Source organism: Saimiri boliviensis, chromosome 7, assembly GCF_048565385.1.
Source record: "Saimiri boliviensis isolate mSaiBol1 chromosome 7, mSaiBol1.pri, whole genome shotgun sequence".
NCBI lineage: Eukaryota > Metazoa > Chordata > Mammalia > Primates > Cebidae > Saimiri > Saimiri boliviensis.
This window is the reverse complement of record NC_133455.1, coordinates 36,268,340-36,288,334: the sequence shown is the minus strand read 5'-3', so window position 1 is coordinate 36,288,334 and position 19,995 is coordinate 36,268,340. Positions and strand designations below refer to the sequence as shown.

Sequence of the window (19,995 nt, the reverse complement as noted above, 5' to 3'; positions counted from 1 at the left end):
AGCCCCACTCCTGGAGATTTTTATTTTGGGGTAGAAATGGACCATTCTCATTTTTCAATACACTCCATAGGTGATACTGATCAACAGCCCAGTTGAGAAATGTCTATGTTACAGCCATGGCAGAACATAATGTTTTTTACCCCAGTTGGATTCGTTGATTTGCAGAAAGAAGATACAATATATTCATTGATATATTTTTAGAATAAATGTATTAGTATTCTATGTGTTTTATTTAGGATGTTTGCATTTATATCTGTAAAATATAAGAAAAGTATTTGTAATTCTCACAAATATATCTGTAAAAAAAGAAGATGCAAGAATTAAGTCTGAAGGTGCTAGTGTGCAACTGGTTCACTGAAGCAGGAACTACCAAGGCAAATTTTGAGATCAAATTTGAAGCCCAGAGAGGTTGGCTAGTCAGTCGAGATGGGGGTCCAAGGCAGTTAGCTTGAATATCAGGGTCAGTGGGCCAGTGCTACTGGTATATTTCACAGGCTCCAAACATAATCCCAAGGAAGGATATGTCTCCAAATTTCCAAGGGTAGTGGGGCATTGGTCTCCTTTCCTTGTGTTGAATAATTTTTCCTTAGGCTGATTTTATCTGTTCTTATGTAACCTGAAATTTCTTGGTCTCTACAGCCTGTGACACAAGTGAAGACACATTAATATTTAGTGGTCAAAATATAATAGCTTTTAATCTCCTTTCTGTTCTAGTAGGACTTTCTTCCCTCAAAGTTCTTCCACAGCCTTTTTGGGAAATCCTCTTATCTTTTATGGCTCTGTCCTCTTCCTCATCAAGACTCTCACATTTTTTGTTGCCCTTCCAGGGAGTCCTGTTCTGTAAAACAACTAGTCTGTGTTTTTATGTGTAGCCATTTTTCAGACTGTTATCAAAGTTATAATAGTTTTATAAAATTATTTGAGAAGATATCTGTTCCTCTCTGTATTTAGAAACATTTAAAATGGCAGAGGAATGATCAGTTCTTTGGAATTAAAATATTTTGTTTATGAACTCATTTGAGCCTGGCACTTTTACATGAAATAATTTTTGGATAATGTTTCCAGTTTCTTCCATTATTATTTCTGTGTTTTGGTTTCTTGCTTTTTGAGTTAATTTGCTAATGACTAATGATGTTGAACATCTTTTCGTGTGCTTACTGGCTATTTGTGTGTTTTCTGGAGAAATGTCTATTCAAATTATTTGCCCATATTTAAAAGGAGTTATTTGCCTTTCTATTACTGAGTTATAACAATTCTCAGTTATAACAGTGCATATAAGTGCTGAATGCAAGTCTTTTATCAGATATTTGATTTTGAAAACAATTTCTCCCCTTCTGTAGGCTGTCTTTTCACTTTCTTGATGGTATCCTTTGAAACACAAAAGTTTTTGAGTCTGATAAAGTCCAACTTGCCTACTTTTTCTTTTGTCATTGTGCTTTCCGTGTTCCAGAACACTTAAAGAGTAATAATAATAGTCCTGAGATGACGAAGCAGAATGTTCCAGAGTGCTTAAAGTGAAAGAAAGAATAGTAGTAGTAATCATAAGTATAATGTCTAACATTTATTGACTGCTTACTCTGTTCAAAACACTAAGCATTTTAAATGCATCATTGCATTAAATCTTCCAAACACCACTACCTAACTCGAGGTCACAAAGATTTGGCCATATATTTTCTTCTAAGAGTTTTATAATCTTAGCTCTTACATTTGAATGTATTATTCATTTTAAGTTAATATTTGTCTATGATGTGAAATAGGAGTCCAGCTTTATTCTTTTGCATGTAGTGTTCGATTATCCTAGCACGATTTGCTGAAATGACTATTCTTTCACTTAATTTTAATCTTGACATGGGTTTTTACTTTGAACTCAGAGAGTCTTTGCTTTTTAATTTAATTTAAAAGAAAGTGTAACCCATTTACATGTATTATTATTGCTTACATATTTAGCCCTACTTTTGAAATGTTAGTTAGGCCAGATTTTTATATTTCTCCTTTGTTTTATGTGTTATCTCTCTGTGTATAACCTTTTATCAAAGTGGTTGCCTTTCCATCAGTTTCACAGAACGTGTTTTTTCTATTTTATTTCTTCTTGCTGATAGAAAGAAACTCTCAATAATACTTATTTCATAAAGCACATATACCAATATTTGAGAGTCACACTTCAGCTGAATTAGGGTGGATGTATAATTCATCAGCATAAATGAAGATGATGGTGTTATAAACTTTTAAGGACAATGAAATATAATGGTAGATACTTACAATGTTCAATTCAAAATATAATGTCTCATATTCATGTATAATAATGATAAACATATAAGATATATAATTATGATGCCATTGGTGATCATGATTAACCTTATTTAGTAGGCTTCTTTCACTTTGCAAAATCATTAAATAGTTGAAACACATATGTATATATTTGAGCCTCTGAGGCTCAAAAATACATATAAAAAGATAATATTGAATTCTAGAATTCTATAAACATAAATAGAGTTCAAGCTCTTGACATGTATTTTTCTATTTTCATATTTCATTATAGGAAGCATATTCTTTAATTGAGAGGATTGAAGCTGAACAAAATGCCCTGTATTCCTATCAGAAATATTTGGAAAGTTCAAAAAGAAAGAAAAGCAGAGTCCCTCCTCCACCTATCCTGCTGTCTAGAACTCATTGTTCTGTGACACTCAAACCTGCTCCATTTACTTCAGAGGTTCAGGTATGGTGTCCAGTATGATTTTTGCCTCATGCAAAGCAACATAAGTACTTTTCTGCCTACCATGGTTCATACTTTGATTGCTTTTAGGAACTGGATAGTCTTATTTATAAGCACCGAACACTGGATTAATATTCCAAGTCTTATTTATACTTGGTTTCTTCATGACATATTGCTCCTGATGCTGTTATATTTATGATATGTACTGTATAGCATTGCTATGCCTAAATATACTGTTAGAAGAAACAGTAGAGAAGCACCTCCTTGTGAGTATCCTTGTCACCATGACATACCATACGCTGACATCCTCGTATGCTCAAGATGAAAGTCTCACAGTGGAATCAGACATTTGAAGAGGGTAGAAGTTGCTTTCAGAGACAGTGACAGATATGAAGCAGCAGAGTGTGGAAATTTGGAGGTAATGAGTCTAGAGGTTCTGCCCAAAGTCTTTCCAATTAAATGTAGATTCTTTCAATGCAAACATAGGACAACTCCAACCATATTATAAACTGTACATCTTTGTGTGTTTATTGGAGGGTGAGCTTTTTCTCCCATCTCTGATGCCTCAGAACTTGGCCTGTATGTGACTAAAACTTGAAATTAAGTTTCTTCACAAGAATTTGGTTCTACCTAATTTATATTTTACAAACTACACTTTCCTCTTTAAGATGATCAACAACATGCTCTTTGATGTTATATAAAAATAAAGTTTTATCTTTGATTCTCTTTAGGATGTTCTGCTTGAAGTTATGTCAACTTGGTATAGTACAGAGAACACAGGCTTTGGAGTTAGACTTAGGTTTATAATTCTTGCTCCAACCTTTTCTGGAAGTCTGACCTTAGGAAAGTTAAATACATTTTTTGAGTTTTTTTTTTTAAATTTGGAAAGTGTATTTACTTTGAAAATTAAATGAGATAATGTATCATATTTTTGGCATATTAACTGATATCTTTCCACTTCTTGTATTAAACATAAGTAGTAAAGCTTGCTCAAAAACTTGTAATCTCAGTACTTTGGGAGGATGAGACAGGTGGATTACCTGAGGTCAGGGGTTTGAGACCATCTTGGCCAACATGGTGAAACCCTGTCTCTACTAAAAATACAAAAAATTAGCCGGGCGTTGTGGTGAGCACCTGTAACCCCAGGTACTTAGGAGGCTGAGGCAGGAGAATCGTTTGAACCTGGGAGGCAGAGGTTGGAGTGAGCTGAGATCACACCACTGTACTCCAGCCTGGGTGACAGAGTGAGACTCTGTCTTTAAAAAAAAAAAAAAAAGTAATGAAGTGATAGACTGTGATTACATTATTTGGTGATTTTTTGTGTGTGTGGATTCGGTCCAGTGAGCCTTTATTGAGAGCCTATAATCTGTCAAGCTCTGTTTGAGGTAATTGAGGTATAAAGATAATATGGATTAAATGTACTTGCATTCGTTGAGGAGTTTCAGACAATTGGCAAATGGACATCAGTGACAACTGATAACAACCTTCATAATGCTTTATAGTTGGGAGAGTAGGGGAATAGAAGTGACATTCATTTTGTACCTAACCATTCTATGATAAATGCATTATTGCTATTGCTAGTGCTTTTTTTTTTTTTTGAGACGGAGTTTCTCTCTTGTTACCCAGGCTGGAGTGCCATGGCACGATCTCGGCTCACCACAACCTCCGCCTCCTGGGTTCAGGCAGTTCTCCTGCCTCAGCCTCCTGAGTAGCTGGGATTATAGGCACGCGCCACCATGCCCAGTTAATTTTTTGTATTTTTAGTAGAGACGGGGTTTCACCATGTTGACCAGGATGGTCTCGATCTCTTGACCTTGTGATCCACCCGCCTCGGCCTCCCAAAGTGCTGGGATTACAGGCTTGAGCCACCGCGCCTGGCCTGCTAGGGTTTTTAAAGTTAAACTTTGGATTTTTGAAATCTGTTTAAGACAGAGCTTCACTGATTTTGGAAAATTAGTACAGAATTAAGATCATGTGATTTACCAAGTGTTTTTGTTTGCTTTTATTCAAATATTTGGGTTTCTTTAACCAAAATTTTATTCTTTATGTACCTCAATTTAGTGATTATTTTATTTCCTAATACTTGGAAATAGGAAGATAGAAGAGTCTCATATTTGGCCTGTAGTTTTAAGACTCATCAATGAGCACATTATAGGAAGTTTGTATGTATTATGCATATTAAGAATTCCAGGAAATTATTACCACCTGTTACCTTCTCAGCACTAGATGGTGCTATGGGCTTAAATAAGTTTTCTGGTTTGAGGCTTCAGCCATCTTTTGTTTTCTCAAAATCTCTTGTTGAGGCATTCATTTCATTAAAATCTACTTTTATAGTTGAAAATTCTAATGTTATTTACATTACGTATAAACTCTTCAAAAGTTAGTGCTCATTTGTTCAAGATAGCTCTACCCTTATGTAGATTCTAATTACAGATTGTTTCCTAGAGTTACACAAATAAGATGTCTTCATCTGTGGAACAAAATAAAAATATAAAGTTGGCTTGTAAAAATGCTTTTAGAGAGAATTTTATCCTCCAAATTCTGGTTTGTATAATAGAACTTGGAGCAATAATGATGTAAGTCATAGCACATAGTCTCTCTGCTGTTTTTCTTCTTTGAAAATGATATCTTTTTGCATGAGAAATCAAAGGAAGTTAGTTTTGCATGTTTTTTTCTGAGATTCATCTGATTTTTCTTTTCTTTCTTTTTTTTTTTTTTAACCCTGCCCTCCAGCTTCCAGGTTCCTTCTGTGTTCTCTTTTTCTTGTTCTGCCTTTGACTGGTGCTTTTTAATCAGTTGTGCATATCACAATCAGTTGAGAAATACTCTTTGGAAATACAAAGATTCAGACACTTGTACCAGAAATTCTAATTCATTGAAGTTAGACAGGCTTGGGTATATGTAATTTATGAAAATGGTTGATTCTGCCCGAATTTGTATTTCAAAAAAGTGATTCTGGAGCACAGTCAGGGTTGAGAACCACTTGTGTCAATTGGACATCGTTAGTATTTTTCTGTTGACCTGGAGGAAGGAGTAGCAGGCACAAGCTGTAAGAGGTAGTTGCTTCTTAGAGACGGTGGCATTTTTCCTTCTTTCTAGCTTGCCTGTCGTTTAGGACTTGCCTCTGGGAAGAAAGTAATGACACAGCCATGACCCCTACAACCCCCAGCAGTATGGCTCGTTCATAATACTACACCCTCAAGTGTCACCTACCTCCCTTTTTCTCTGTGGGGAGAATAGTTCATTCCAATAATGAATCGTCATTATCTTGACACCTTGGCAAAAGGATCATTGTCTAAGCATTTACTCAAGATTAAGTTTAGTTGTTTCTTTGGGATTTACATTTTGTGTTTGATTTATGTCTAATTTTTATATTCAAAATATAACATTAAACTAGATATAATGTTGCAGAAAATGTATAAATTGGAGAAAAAATTGACCCATTAACTACCTGTCATCTTACCATTTTATCATCCAAATCCTACTGCTGTTCTTATTTAGGGCTGTTTTCTTCCAGGCTTTTTCATATGTATTTTTACATTTTATTTAAAATATTAGATTTGAATGTCTTGCTTCTCTTACCACTTGCTTTTTGTGTCGTACTTTATCATATAAAATATGAAAACCATTTGAGCGTTGGCCTTCTTTGTTTCCATGAAGACTAAGTCATTTTGGGAGTCAACCCCAGCCATTATCTGTCTGATGTTGGGCAAAATTATTTAACATCTCTGCATCTCCATTTCCTGTGAAGCAAAATGACAATAGTAACCCCATCTCATAGAGTTAGTTGTACGTATTAGAAAATATCTGTAAATTTCTTAACAGTACTTAGCAGTAGGAACTGTTCAATTTAATGGTGATTAAAATAATTAATAATGAATAATATTTTAGTCTTAATTGTCCCAGTAAACTAGCTAAGGTTACTTTTACTTTTTAAAAATTAAACCTAAGTATATTTGTAAACTTGAATTTTATGTTTTAAAACCCAACTAGTTAGATTTTTATTTAGAAAAGGTTTTTATTTTTTTGCTACATTGATATAAAAGAATGCCTTTTAAACAGGGTCATTTCTCCATTCTGCAGGTTTCTTGGTACTGCATTTTGGGTTGCAAAGCAGAAGGAAGTTATGGAAAAGTACGGCTAAACAATAATCATCTCCCAAATTCAGGAGAAGCGGTACGTCAAATTCAGTGTCAGGAGATCTTACTGAAGCCTCATTATGATAATTAAATTTTTTGATGAACTCATTGTTTTGGTGAATCTCTCTAATTTCCGCTTGAATCATAACTAAAATCCAACAGTGACTAAGAAAAAGTTTTTTTTTTTAAATAGAAGGTTTACTTAATTGTATTTAAAAAGTCATGTTATTTTCATTTTCCATGTATAACTTGAAATATATTTTTCTTAATAGATACCAGCTGACGGTAAAAGCATTTTTGAAGTGAAAGGTTTAGAAACCAATGAAAAATATGTATTTGCAGTTGCTGCCTATTCTAATAATGGAAAGCTTGTTGGGGGTGCTATTGGGGAGACAACTAAACCAATTCTGGTTTATCCACCTGTTTCTACTGTTACTGCTCGGATGTTCCTCACACAGGTAGAAGAGATTTCTGCTCATTTTTCCGCTATGTTTTTTTCTCTTAAGCAGTTACGAAGTAATTTTTGATGGAAATAAAAATCACAGCAGATATTCTAAAGCTCCTGTAACACGTATTTTCCATTACTACAGTTTTGTCTTATAAAATAGGAATCATTCCTTCTCTTATTAGCGAATTTGCTTTTCGACAATAATATTTTTTTCCTGGATTACAGATGTAACACATATATATTAATTTTAGAAATGCTGAAAAATACTGAAATGCACGAAGAAGAAATAAATGTTATGTGTTATCCTATCATCCAGAGTAGCAGAGTTCTTACCCTGGGGCAATTTTGTCAATGTCTAGAGAAATTTTTGGTTGTCACAAACTAGAGGTGTCCTACTGACATCTAATGAGTACAGGCCAGGGAGTCTGATAAACCCTGCAATGTTCAGGATAGCCCCCACAGCAGAGAATTATCCAGCATAAAATGTCAGTGGTGTCAAGACGAGAAACCCTAATCCAGAGATATCCTTTTATTTTTGTGTATCTATATGCATATTGATCTAATTGATACACACACATACACACACACACACACACACACACACACTCACATACATACATGCATATACATATGTGTATGAACTTATGTACAACATATAATTTTAATCATAGTATATATATATTTATTTTACATCCTGATATTTTCACTTAACATAAAATTGACATTTCTCTATTCCATTAAGTATTATTTAAGAACAATTTTTAATGGTACCATGGTATTGAATCTTATGGATATATAATAGTTTGTTAATAATTCTCCATTGCTAAACATCTAGATACTTTCCAGTCTTTTGCTATTATAAACAAAGCTATGCTGCACATCTTTGTATATAAATCTTTACCTACATCCATCATTACTTTATTTGGATAAATTTATAAAAGTAAAACTGGGTCAGTAGAGGCAGACAGACCCGAGTTCAAATTCCAGCTCCTCAGAGTAGCCATGTGATAGTAGACAAGTAATTTTCATCTGTGAAGCAGGGGTAATAGTAGTAGCTACTTACTGAGGTATGATGAATATTAAATGGAATTATGCTTAGCAAATATTTAATGGTAGCACTTATCACACAGTAGGCACTGAATAAATAGTATCATTTTTAGTTAGGGATATAATGATGAATAAATGTTTTTGCTGAAATAGTTGTTGCCTGACTTAAAACATATCACCAGTGAAGAGGATGCTAGAAAGAGTGACTTATTGACCTAGGTCTCAAGGGTCTAATTTTAAGCCTATTGTTGTCTGTAGAGCTGATGGCTCTTCTAAATTTTGTTATGCTATTTTTCTCTTAATAGTTGATTAATATTATAGGCTTAAGATCTTAGTGGCAATTTACATATCATATTTTTCAAAGAAAATTAAATTGAGAGAATTACTAGGATTTGTCTAGTATTGGTTTAGCATGTCATACTGGCTCATGGTTTTCTGATGTTTTGATATCTTTGGAATCTAATATATTCCCTAATTTGCAGTGATGGAGTTATTGTGAGGAACTGAATATTTCATCAAGGCCTAATTTTTCTCCAGGGAGTGGTTTGACTCTTGGGCTTACTTTGGCAGAACTTTCATTGAAAGTTAATAAAACTAAGTCAGAGCTATACTGCTGGGATAATGAGAAGTGTCATGAAGTAATGACCTGTGTTTTTTTACTGACACTATATTTGCAGTTCTGTAGTTCATTTATGATGGTTTATGAGCATTCTGTCTCATAATGTGAAGTGGCTAAAGCAAACCTTTCTCATTTGCTAAACCTTCTTAATTTACAACTTAAGTTTAAGCCTTTAAGTTTCAGCAAGTTAATTTACCTCTATTTTGTAAGTGCAATCTAATTTTCATGAGAGTGGCTAGTTTCTAGTTTCAGGACAGTTCTTTTCTTAAAACATATTATTATTAATATTTGATAGTAAAGCATGGAGACATTTCACTAAGTGCCTGTGATTAACTTGGCTTTTGGGACTTTAGGTTGTACTTTTACTCAGCATTATTCTGTAAACATTAATAAAATCAAGTGAGTCTTTACTAGGCTTTCTCTAAATGTAGAAGGCTATTAGTTTAGTCAATCTGGAATTTGTTTTTGAGCAACCTTTTTGAATTATACATTTTCTGAGGCCATTTTTCTCTTCTTTTAGACTATTTCTTTTTATTCCTCCTCGTTAAGTAGGAAATGACTAGATAATATGATATAAATGTAGAAGAGTAGAAATCTATGAGCAGGATTCTGATCTTGACCTTGGAGACTGATTTTAGTCCAATTGTTTGGCCTCAATTTTCCTATCTGTAAAATAGGCATAAGACAAAATGCAGTATTCTAGTGAATTGTTGAACTACTAAATCAAATAGTGAGTGGACACAATGGCTTGCTGAGATAAGGAAAGGAGGAATGTCATTTATTTAAAAACTACTGTGTACCAGACATTTAAAATTATTCCACTTATTACAATTACTCCATGAGGTAGTATGATTACTTTCATTTTAGAGTTGAGGGAACAGATTAATTTAATCCTTTCTTTACCATTCCCACGGTATCCCTAAAAGGGTGTCTCAGGGAGGTTAAGAAATGTACCCAAAGTTGCTCAGGTAGCAGATCTCAAGCTTGAATCTTGGACCAGCTCATGCCTTTCAACAGCTCTGTCCAGGTTCCAGGAAGTCATGTATTGGACGCCTAACATGTGCCGAGTCTTCGAGAGCCTACATTTCTCTGATCTATTAGTGACCCTCTGCTCCTTAGAGACCTCCTCTCCTCTTTAACCATCTTCCTTCCCTTTCACTGTCTTTATCTTTCTCTATCAATTTTCTGTTTATTCTCTCCCTGTGTTGGTATTAATTAGCAGATCTTCATGATTTATATTGGCAGTAGAGTTTGATGTTGGAATATGAGTGCTTTGTCAGTAATCATGATGGTGACAGGTGAAAAGGAAATGAAGTTCACACATCTCTCAGTTTGTATGTGAATTCATTTTTTTTTTTTTTTTTTTTTTTTTTGAGATGGAGTCTTGCTCTGTTGCCCAGACTGGAGTGCAATAGTGCAATCTCGGCTCACTGCAACCTCAACCTCCCAGGTTCAAGCAATTGTCTGCCTCAGCCTCCTGATTAGCTGGATTAGAGTCACCCACCACCACACCCAGCGAATTTTTTGTATTTTTAGTATACACAGGGTTTCCCCATCTTGGCCAGGTTGGTCTTGAACTCCTGACCTCATGATCCACCCACTCAGCCTCCCAAAGTGCTGGGAATACAAGCATGATCCACTGCACCTGTCCCTTTATGTGAATTCATTAAAACCCATTATTAACCAAAACCACTTTGATTGATAATGGTTTGCCTTTTGTCTCTTTTATTAAAAAAAAAAAAATAGGCCTGGTGTGGTAGCTCACGCCTGTAATCCCAGCACTTCAGGATACTGAAGCAGGCAGATTACTTGAGCTCAGAAGTTCAAGACCAGCCTAGACAATATGGTGAAACCCCGTTTCTATTAAAAATACAAAAATTAGCTGGACATGGTGGCATGCACCTGTAATCCCAGTTACCTGGGAGGCTGAGGTGGGAAGCTTGCTTGGGAGGTGTCAGCCTGGGTGACAAAGTGAGTACCTGTCTCAAAAAAAAAAAAAAAAAAGTTTCAGGTAAAGAAGTCATCTCCATTTTTAAAGCTCTTTTTAACTCTTCCTTTCCCTCTCATCCTCTAACTGAAGATTACCACTCTTTCCACTCATCTATATGGATGAATCATTTAGTCAGTGTTTATCTTGTGCCAAGTTATATGCTAGATATCATCACTTCATCCTTTAAAATATGCTTTTTATCAATCTCATTACCATGACAGTAGCACTTGTTTAACTAATTCTGACTTAGGGTTTCAGTTAAGACCCTGCTTGCAAGTCATGGAAGCAGCCTGGCTTGGGGTAATGCAGCTAGGCGCTGTCAGTGCAGCAGAGTCCAGGCAGCTCTAGGTCTCATACTTCTGTTTCTTTCTGGTATGTCTGCTTTCTTGTATTTTCTCTAGAGATTGGCTTTGGTTACTTCTCCACCTTTGGAGGAAAGATGGCAGTTCCTGAGTTTTTATATATCCCTCAATTTCAGCTATAAACAGAGAATAGATGACTGGCTCCTAATTGTGGTTCCAAATTCCTGGGAAAGAGAATGTGATTGGCCCACCCAGCATAATAAAGCATCTAATCTTTTTTTTTTTTTTTGAGATGGTCTCACTCTGTCACCCAGGCTGGAATGCCACTGATCTTATTTTTCATGTTTGACAACTGACTTGTAACTTGTTTTCATTTATTTACTTTCTTTGAGACAGAGTCTCACTCTGTCACCCAGGTTGGAGTGCAGTGGTGCAATCTCAGCTCACTGCAACTTCTGCCTCCTGAGTTCAAGTGATTCTCCTGCCTCAGCCTTCTGAGTAGCTGGGATTACAGGCCTGTGCCACCACACCCGGCTGATTTTTGTATGTTTAATAGAGGTAGGGTTTCATCATGTTGGCCAGGCTGGTCTTGAACTCCTCACTTTAAGTGGTCTGCCCACCTTGGCCTCCCAAAGTGCTGGAATTATAGGTGTCAGCCATGGTACCCCGCTGTGACTTGTTTTTAAACCTGACCCTTCTTTTTGCCTTTGGCCCCACATCTGGGCAGGATTATAAGAAGGCCTGTGAGCTCACCTTCTTATTTGGTGACAGCAGGAAATGTGAACCTCCCAGCCAGCATGCACTTTCCCCAGTCCTATCTCTCAACTCCAACCTGCTTTCTCCTTCTGCTTTGCCCAAGCCAGTTCAGACAGACTCGTGCCTGCCAAGATCTCCCCAGAAGTCCCTTGTGTAAGTAGTATACTTTCTCTAAAATTCTCCTGCTGTGTGGAGTGTCATCAGTCTTAACATCAGAACCAAACTTTGGATGGGGGCCCATCTTGCTTTGCGGGGGAGGCTCTAAAACACCCGGGTTGAGTCAGGCACTCACTCTGGCCCTATCAACCATGCTATAGTTTAGTACAACTGCTGGGTGTCCCTCTCTGTGAGTAGAGGGAAATTATCAGGAAAAGAGAATCTTTAAATTAATTCAACACATCATTTGGGTGCGTACTCTGCCAGGCATTGCCCCAGGTTAGTCACTCTGAAACTTGAGTGCACATAGGAATGACTTGGAGTGCTGGTTAAGCAGATGGCTAGGTCCCACTGCCAGAGTTTATGATTCACTGGGTCTGAATTTGGGGCTGGGAATTTGCACTTCTAACAAGTTCCTGGGTGATGCTCATGGCCCAGGTATCATATTTTCGGAACTGCTATTGTAAGCAACATGAATAGAATGCCATGGTAGGAGCTAGGTAATAAACAGTGACCACAGGAAATAAATAAATGATCTAGTATTTCAGAAGACAATGCATGCTATGGAAAAACCAAGTGAAGTGTGTAAAATGAATTGGAAATACGAAGTAGGGGAATGGAAGGTAGATTGCAATATTAAATAGAGTGATCAAGAAAGGTAAGATTTAAGCAGAGACTTGAAGGAGGTGAAGGAATGGCTCTCTGGGGGAAGAGCATTCACAGAAGGAACAGCTAGAGCAAACACCCTAAGGTTTTCAGGAGTGTACCTGGTATGCTTGATAGACAGCAGGAGGCTTTGTGTGGCTGGAGCACAGGGACCCAGGGAGAGTAAAAGGATAGGTCAAACAGCTAAGAGGTGAATGGGTAGATGGGGAGCAGATCATGAAAAGACTTCCAGGGGCATTACAGGGACTTTGGCTTTTGACTTGAGTGAAGTGAACAGCGATTGGACAGTTTGGAGTAGTGGTGTGATGTAATGTGACTCCTGTTTTTAAAGGTTCACCCTGGCCGCTACATTGGAAATAGACCATAAGGGGGTAGAGTGACAGCACCATCCACTGCTGTAACCAAGTGAGAGGTGAAGGTGGCTTGGCCAGTGTGGAAGTGGTTGATGCGGTGAGAAGTGGTTAGCATCTGGACATGTACTGAAAGAGGAATTAGCAAGAGTCCATAAAGAGAAAATAAAACATGACTCTAAGGTATTAGCTGAGCAATTGAAAGGATAGAGTTGACATCACCGAGTTGGGGAAGGCTGTGAGTGGTGGAGGTTTGGGGCAAGTGGGAGATCAGTTCGAGGCATGCTGAGGTAAGGTATTTAGCGTATGTGGAGAGAATTGTTGAGTAAGCAGATGTATGAATCGAGTTTGGGGAAGAGGTCTGGGCAGGAGAGGGATATGAGAGTAGTCATGTGATGAAACTAGGCGGCTGGATGGTATCAACAAGAAATGAGGGTAGACAGAAAAGAGGAGCAGTTCAAAGAGTGAACCCCTGGGCATACCAATATAAAGCAATTGAGGACAAGAAGTAAGAGGAAAACCAAGTGTGGAGTCCTGGAAGCCAAGTGAAGGTCAGGCATCAAGGGGGAGGTGTCTACTGTACCTCATTATTTCATTCGTCTTGTAGTGCTGCTTTCTCATTTTAATTCAGTCCATCTAAAATCTGTTCTGCACATCACTACGAGGACCATGTTAACCCTTTTTGAACATGCTTATGTCATTGCACTTCTCACAATTTTATAAATCTCACAATTTTATAAAATCTCACAATTTTATAAACCTCAGGTTTATCACAGTATCTTTTCTTGTTTTGCAATGTTAGCTAATTGAACAAATAACATTATTTTAGAAAGGATACATTTTATAAGAAAAGAACAGTTAATTATAGTTTCACCAACCCTCTTACACATTATCTGTTATTGCTTTCCATGATAAATCTTAATAATAATATATTTTAATTATATATATTTATATTTCAGTGACCACTTAGTACAGCTGTGTCATTTGATGAATGTAGCCCGGAGAAGTGACTCATTTACCATTCTAAGACTTGGCCTCACTATTTTTACTGACTGTCAGGCTCTGTACAAATTATTCTGCTTCTCAGGGTTCTAGTTTCCTCATTCACAAATAGGGATGGCAACAGAGTTTACTTTGTAGAACTTTGATGAAGAATAAATACAGTAATGCACATCAAGTGCTTAGTCCAGTGCTTGACATCTTTAAATTCTTCCATCTGATTCAAGGCCTTCTGAAATCATATCCAATCATATTACCCACATTTTTTTTTTTCATTTTTTCCCCCTCAGACCTTGGAGGGATGAAATATCTACTTTTTTTTCTTTTTTCAAACTCTGAGCTGTCTCTCTAGTCTTTCCTAAATGTACTTCAATTTCTGTACCTTTTGCAGATTCTGTCTTAACTGTGCTGATCTGAATCTTATCTCTGTCTTAGGGCTCAACTCGAGCCCTGCCTTTTCCTTGAAGTCTTCATGTCTACTTTTCCAAAGCTTCTGCAATTATTACATAATTCTTTGTAGTTTTTCTGTGATGTTATGGGTTTTATGCCTTTAGCCTGATTCCAGTTTCATAGAATCTGACACCATCTGTATCTAAACTTTGAAGAGTCTATTTCCACAGTGCCTAACAGACTAGAAACTTCATAGAAGCTTATTGGTTGGATGATCATGAGTATTCATTGGCAGATTCGAAAAGTTCTAGCCCTCTAAGTTACTCTGTAGAGTGGAGAATATTCTCATAATGTGTCATTCATTTACTTCATTCCATGAATGCATTTATACTTTATACCTTAGCTGTTTCCATAAAGGATTAGAAGCAGTATGGAACTCATTTGATGAGATTTTTGTATTGTTACTTGCATATTAAATGGAATGCTTTTAGGAACATCATTAAGGAAATGTATTCTACCATAAAAAATAGGTATGTCATTTTTTTCTTTTGAGCTTCTAGGCTTCACCAGTGAAATCATTTATTTTGCCTAATGTTAAATTTGTTAAACTTAAAACATAGCATGCCTTCTTGGAAGGCTTCTCTGTTTTACTTACTCTTTACTGTTTTCAGCTGTGAACTTTTTGTTGCACAAAAGCTCTGAAAGTGTCAGTCAGAACCAGAAAAGAATAGAGTATTTTTTCATATATTGGGTTTGGGAAATCTGATTGTTTCTCTTGGAACAGATTGTTCATTATAACAGTATCTATAATAAATGGAGTGCACTGCTGAGATAGATGGAAATGAAATTAATTTGGCTCAGATGTGATCTTTGTTTTGCTTATGAGGATTTGAAACATCCTTACAGAGTTTCAAATTTCCATGCAATTTAGAAATAAAAGATATTTCAAAAATGCTTCTGTCTCCCTTGCCAGTGGCCATTACCTGACTATGGCACTATAGAACAGAACAGCAAATGTGAATAATTGTGTCTGAAATGAGTGTGTGATAGCACTGCATAAGATGCTGTCATACATTGTATACTGTAAGACTTCTTGTTTAAAACATGCATTCACAAACAAAAATATTACATAACCTATGTGCTTTTTGTTGTAGGTTGCCTATCAAGTTGGTAACTATGAGTTGGCTAAGAAAGTTTTCTCACCAGTTTGGGATTATTTTGTTGCTTCCCCACTTCAGGATGAACAATCTGTTATTTGTTTAAGCAATATAATTACTATTACACAGAGAAGGTAATTAGAAAAATTCTTTTAAAATATTAATTTGCTTATTGAAAATACAGATGCTAGATGTGAAGCCTGGAATTATTTTCAATATCATGTTCACATAGTTCATATAAAATGATTTCTAATAAGAATTGTAATAAGAGTATACATTGCAAGGTCTTATGTGCTTGTTAGAAACTTTCTTTCTGTTTTTTTTTTTTTTTTTTTTTGTAAATATTCACTCACTCTGTCACCCAGGCATGATCTTGGCCTACTGCAACCTCTGCCTCCTGGGCTGAGTCAATTCTCGTGTCTTAGCCTCCCGAGTAGTTGGGATTACAGGCACACTCCACCACGCCCTGCTAATTTTTATATTTTTAGTAGAGATGGTGTTTTGCCATGTTGGCCAGGCTGGTCTCTAACTTCTGGCCTCAAGTGATCCTCCTACCTTAGCCTTCCAAAGTACTGGGATTACAGGCATGAGCCACTGCACCTGGCTGAGAAACTTTCTTTCTAGAGTCAGCAGAAACACGGAAGGCATAAGGTTGAAGGTTATGAAATAAAAATACCAACTGCAAACCAAAGTATTATCAGTTATATCATAAAACACAAATGTGCATTGGGAGCTTTTGTATCAGAGAATGGTCAGATTGGGATTAAGGTTATGGTATGACAGGTTGACTGTTATGGTAAGAAGGCTTTTCCTTTGCTAGAAGAGGCTCCCAGGATTAGACCACTGGCAACTGCCATTAGGCCAGTAGAAGCCATATAAAACGACAATCCTTTGTCCTTACTGCCATTTTCCTTAAAAGAACAAAGTTTTGAAGCAGGCTCAGAAATGAACATTAGTGTAATTTCAGGCAGTCTCAATAACAAGTTCAAAAGCAACAAGAATCTCCCTCACCTGATTGTTAATGCCTGAAAGTTTTAAAATAAGGAGACAAAACCCTTCATTCCTCAATCAAAGATAACGAGCTCAAATATGCAAATATTGGTTCAGGCAAGATGATAATTCCATTCAATTAAACAAATACAGACTTAGCATTTTCTATATACAGGGATGCTACATGCTATGGGGGGATGGATTTGAGAGGCATTTTGGAGGAGGAAGAGATAGGACTTAGATATGTGACTTGTGGGGATAAGAGAGAAAGGAGTGAAAAGTGACTGGGAATTCTAGTGTTAACTGACTGGGAAGTCTGTGACATTTGCTAAGGGGATATGAGAGGTAGAACAAGTTCTTAGAGGAAGATAATTACTTTGATTGAGGATATTTTGAGTTTAGTTTTCCAGCAGGACGCCTTTGTGAATATGAGATGCCAGTAGGTTTATTTATCTAGTGCTGATACTCAGGAGAGCATCAAGGCTAGAGATACAGATTTAGAAATTGTCCATTGAGTTCATCATTGAGATCTTGAAAATGAATGATTATCTCCCAGGAAACGACTATTTAACAGAAAAGATAGAAGGCCAGAATTGAACTCTAGGCATGGCTTAACATTTAGAGGGCAGAAGCAGAAGATGGAACCAATAAAGAATATTGAAAAGAGGCTGTCCAGAAAATCAAAGTCCAAGAAAGTGCATTGCTAAGGAAAGTATCACCAAAGAGGGGCGGCCAGCGATATTAAATGCCAGTGCCCGGTCAGGCAGAGTAGCTGCTCAGTAAATGCCACAGAGAGGGTTGAGTCGAATACAAATGAAGAAAAGTTGGCAATGGGGAGGCCATTGGTGAATTCAAGAGAGCCACTTTTGGTAGCATGATAGGCCAGAAACCATTTTGGAATTCGCTATGGAAAACAAGAAAATGAAAAATCCTAGCAAGCAAAGACCACTCATGTGAAGTTTGGTGCTAAAGAGGAGACCAGGCAGAAGCTTAGTGGGGAGGCAGGCTGAAGGAAAGAATTGTGGAGTGTGGAGGAAAGGGAGCCAGTAGAGAGGGAGAGACTGAAGTTGCAAGAAATGCAGGCGATGATAACACTATGGTGGTAGAGCCTGGAGGACATTAGAGTTCATGGGATAGAGAGAACAAAGGATTTAAGAATGATTTTTTCAATGGGAAATGTGAACAAGGAGACATCAGGGATAAATGGAAGTGTTGTTAAGATGCAGTACTGACTCAGTTGATGTAGTTGAACGTGAATTTGTACTGAAGCCCAGCTCCTTGTGGCTAAAGACCCAAGGGTCTAGAACAGTGTCTTGTACATTAGTAGGTATTCTGCAATTGCTAGTGTGGATGAAAGAAAGAATGAGTGAGTTAAATCAGCAAGTAAGTGATTGATTATTGTCAACAGAGATAGAAAAATTGGACAGTGACATGTATGCAAGGTCAGGCAAATTGATTATTGTACAAAATAAGGAGGTGACAGAACCTGACCTGCTAAAAAGATGATTATTGAAAAGAGTGACCAGAGTCTGGGCTGGATAGAGAAGGAAATGGAGCCAGGAGGTGACAACTTGGACTCATGGCACATGTCAAGGTTCCAAAGGTCATTGTGAGACCAAGAACAGGTTTAGTATGAGTTGTAAGAGTGGGAGAACGGCCGGGCGCGGTGGCTCAAGCCTGTAATCCCAGCACTTTGGGAGGCCGAGGCGGGTGGATCACGAGGTCGAGAGATCGAGACCATCCTGGGTCAACGTGGTGAAACCCCGTCTCTACTAAAAATACAAAAAATCAGCTGGGCATGGTGGTGCGTGCCTGTAGTCCCAGCTACTCAGGAGGCTGAGGCAGGAGAATTGCTTGAACCCAGGAGGCGGAGGTTGCGGTGAGCCGAGATCGTGCCATTGCACTCCAGCCTGGGTAATAAGAGCAACACTCTGTCTCAAAAAAAAAAAAAAAAAAAAAAAAAAAAAAAAAAAAAAAGAGTGGGAGAACTAAAATCCTCCTGGTAAAGATAATTTTAAAGTTTAACATGGTCGTGAAAGGGATCATCTTTCAGTGTGAACTACTGATATTACTGATATTAGCCCCTGTGCTATTTTATAGGGACAGGGTATAGAGAGTAGATAAGCCCGAAGCTTAAGAGGGAGGGTTTGTCACCAAGTAAGGCTAAGAGCAAGGAAGGGAATACTGGACACAAGAAACACTTTGCAGATTTCACAGCTTTGCCAACGGTTGGCTCTGTCAATTGCAATTTAGAAAAGATAATTAGAAATAATCTAAGCGTTGTTAAGGCTCTCTTTAAAACTGTGGCTGAGTTTGCTATAAATGATGCTCATTTTCAGGAAATGTGTTAATTTGAAACATTGGGCCTATTTCTCAACCTTCTGAAAATCTGTAGTCATTTTGTTATCTTGATAAAAAATAACTTTATGTATTAGAACCAAAAAATTATCACTAATTAATTTTATATATCTGTGACATAATATTTTAGTAGTTTAATTTTCTTAGTTGTGAACTTGTCTTTGCAAGAGTAACTATTCTAAACATTTTTGTTGCTTTTTTTGGGATCATTGTATAGATACTGCGAACAAATCAATGTAAAAAGACAAGTTGACCTGCTAAATCATTTTATGTTTAAACTTGCTATTTGCATTATATTGCAGATTACACGCAGATATTTTGGCAGAGACTTCTTCAATCCTCTTATACCTTTTTCTCAGAAATATTTTTGTAATAAGTGACATCAAAATTAAAGAAGAAAATCTTTTCTGTGATAATATTAAAGGCAATGAGGTTTTCCCAGCTCAACAAGTAAGTGAATTAGAGTGATTTATTTATTTATTTATTTATTTATTTATTTACTTACTTACTTATTTTGAGACGGAGTTTCGCTCTTGTTACCCAGGCTGGAGTGCAATGGTGCGATCTCGGCTCACTGCAACCTCCGCCTCCTGGGCTTAGGCAATTCTCCTGCCTCAGCCTCCTGAGTAGCTGGGATTACAGGCACGCGCCACCATGCCCAGCTATTTTTTTGTATTTTTAGTAGAGACGGGGTTTCACCATGTTGACCAGGATGGTCTCGATCTCTCGACCTCGTGATCCACCCACCTCGGCCTCCCAAAGTGCTGGGATTACAGGCTTGAGCCACCGCGCCAGGCCTAGAGTGATTAAAACATGTCAGATTCACTATATTTTCTTCTTGATGTTTTAAGATAATGTATTTTGAGTGATTGAATAGCTCATCTGGTGAATGGACTGAAAGGACACTGTATGATT

General features: G+C 37.0%; 1 protein-coding gene across 4 annotated transcripts in view; it reads left to right on the top strand.

The window, feature by feature from the left end:
• CFAP54 (cilia and flagella associated protein 54) overlaps positions 1-19,995 on the top strand; it is a 318,455-nt gene that overhangs the window by 74,072 nt on the left and 224,388 nt on the right. For 3 of the 4 annotated variants that reach the window (XM_010340325.3, XM_074402387.1, XM_074402389.1), the window contains 5 exons: positions 2,540-2,716; positions 6,797-6,889; positions 7,125-7,310; positions 15,730-15,866; positions 19,383-19,530. In XM_010340325.3, coding sequence (XP_010338627.2) covers positions 2,540-2,716; positions 6,797-6,889; positions 7,125-7,310; positions 15,730-15,866; positions 19,383-19,530 — 741 coding nt within the window. The remainder of the gene's footprint in view (positions 1-2,539; positions 2,717-6,796; positions 6,890-7,124; positions 7,311-15,729; positions 15,867-19,382; positions 19,531-19,995) is intronic. The other variant, XM_074402388.1, reaches the window with a different exon arrangement.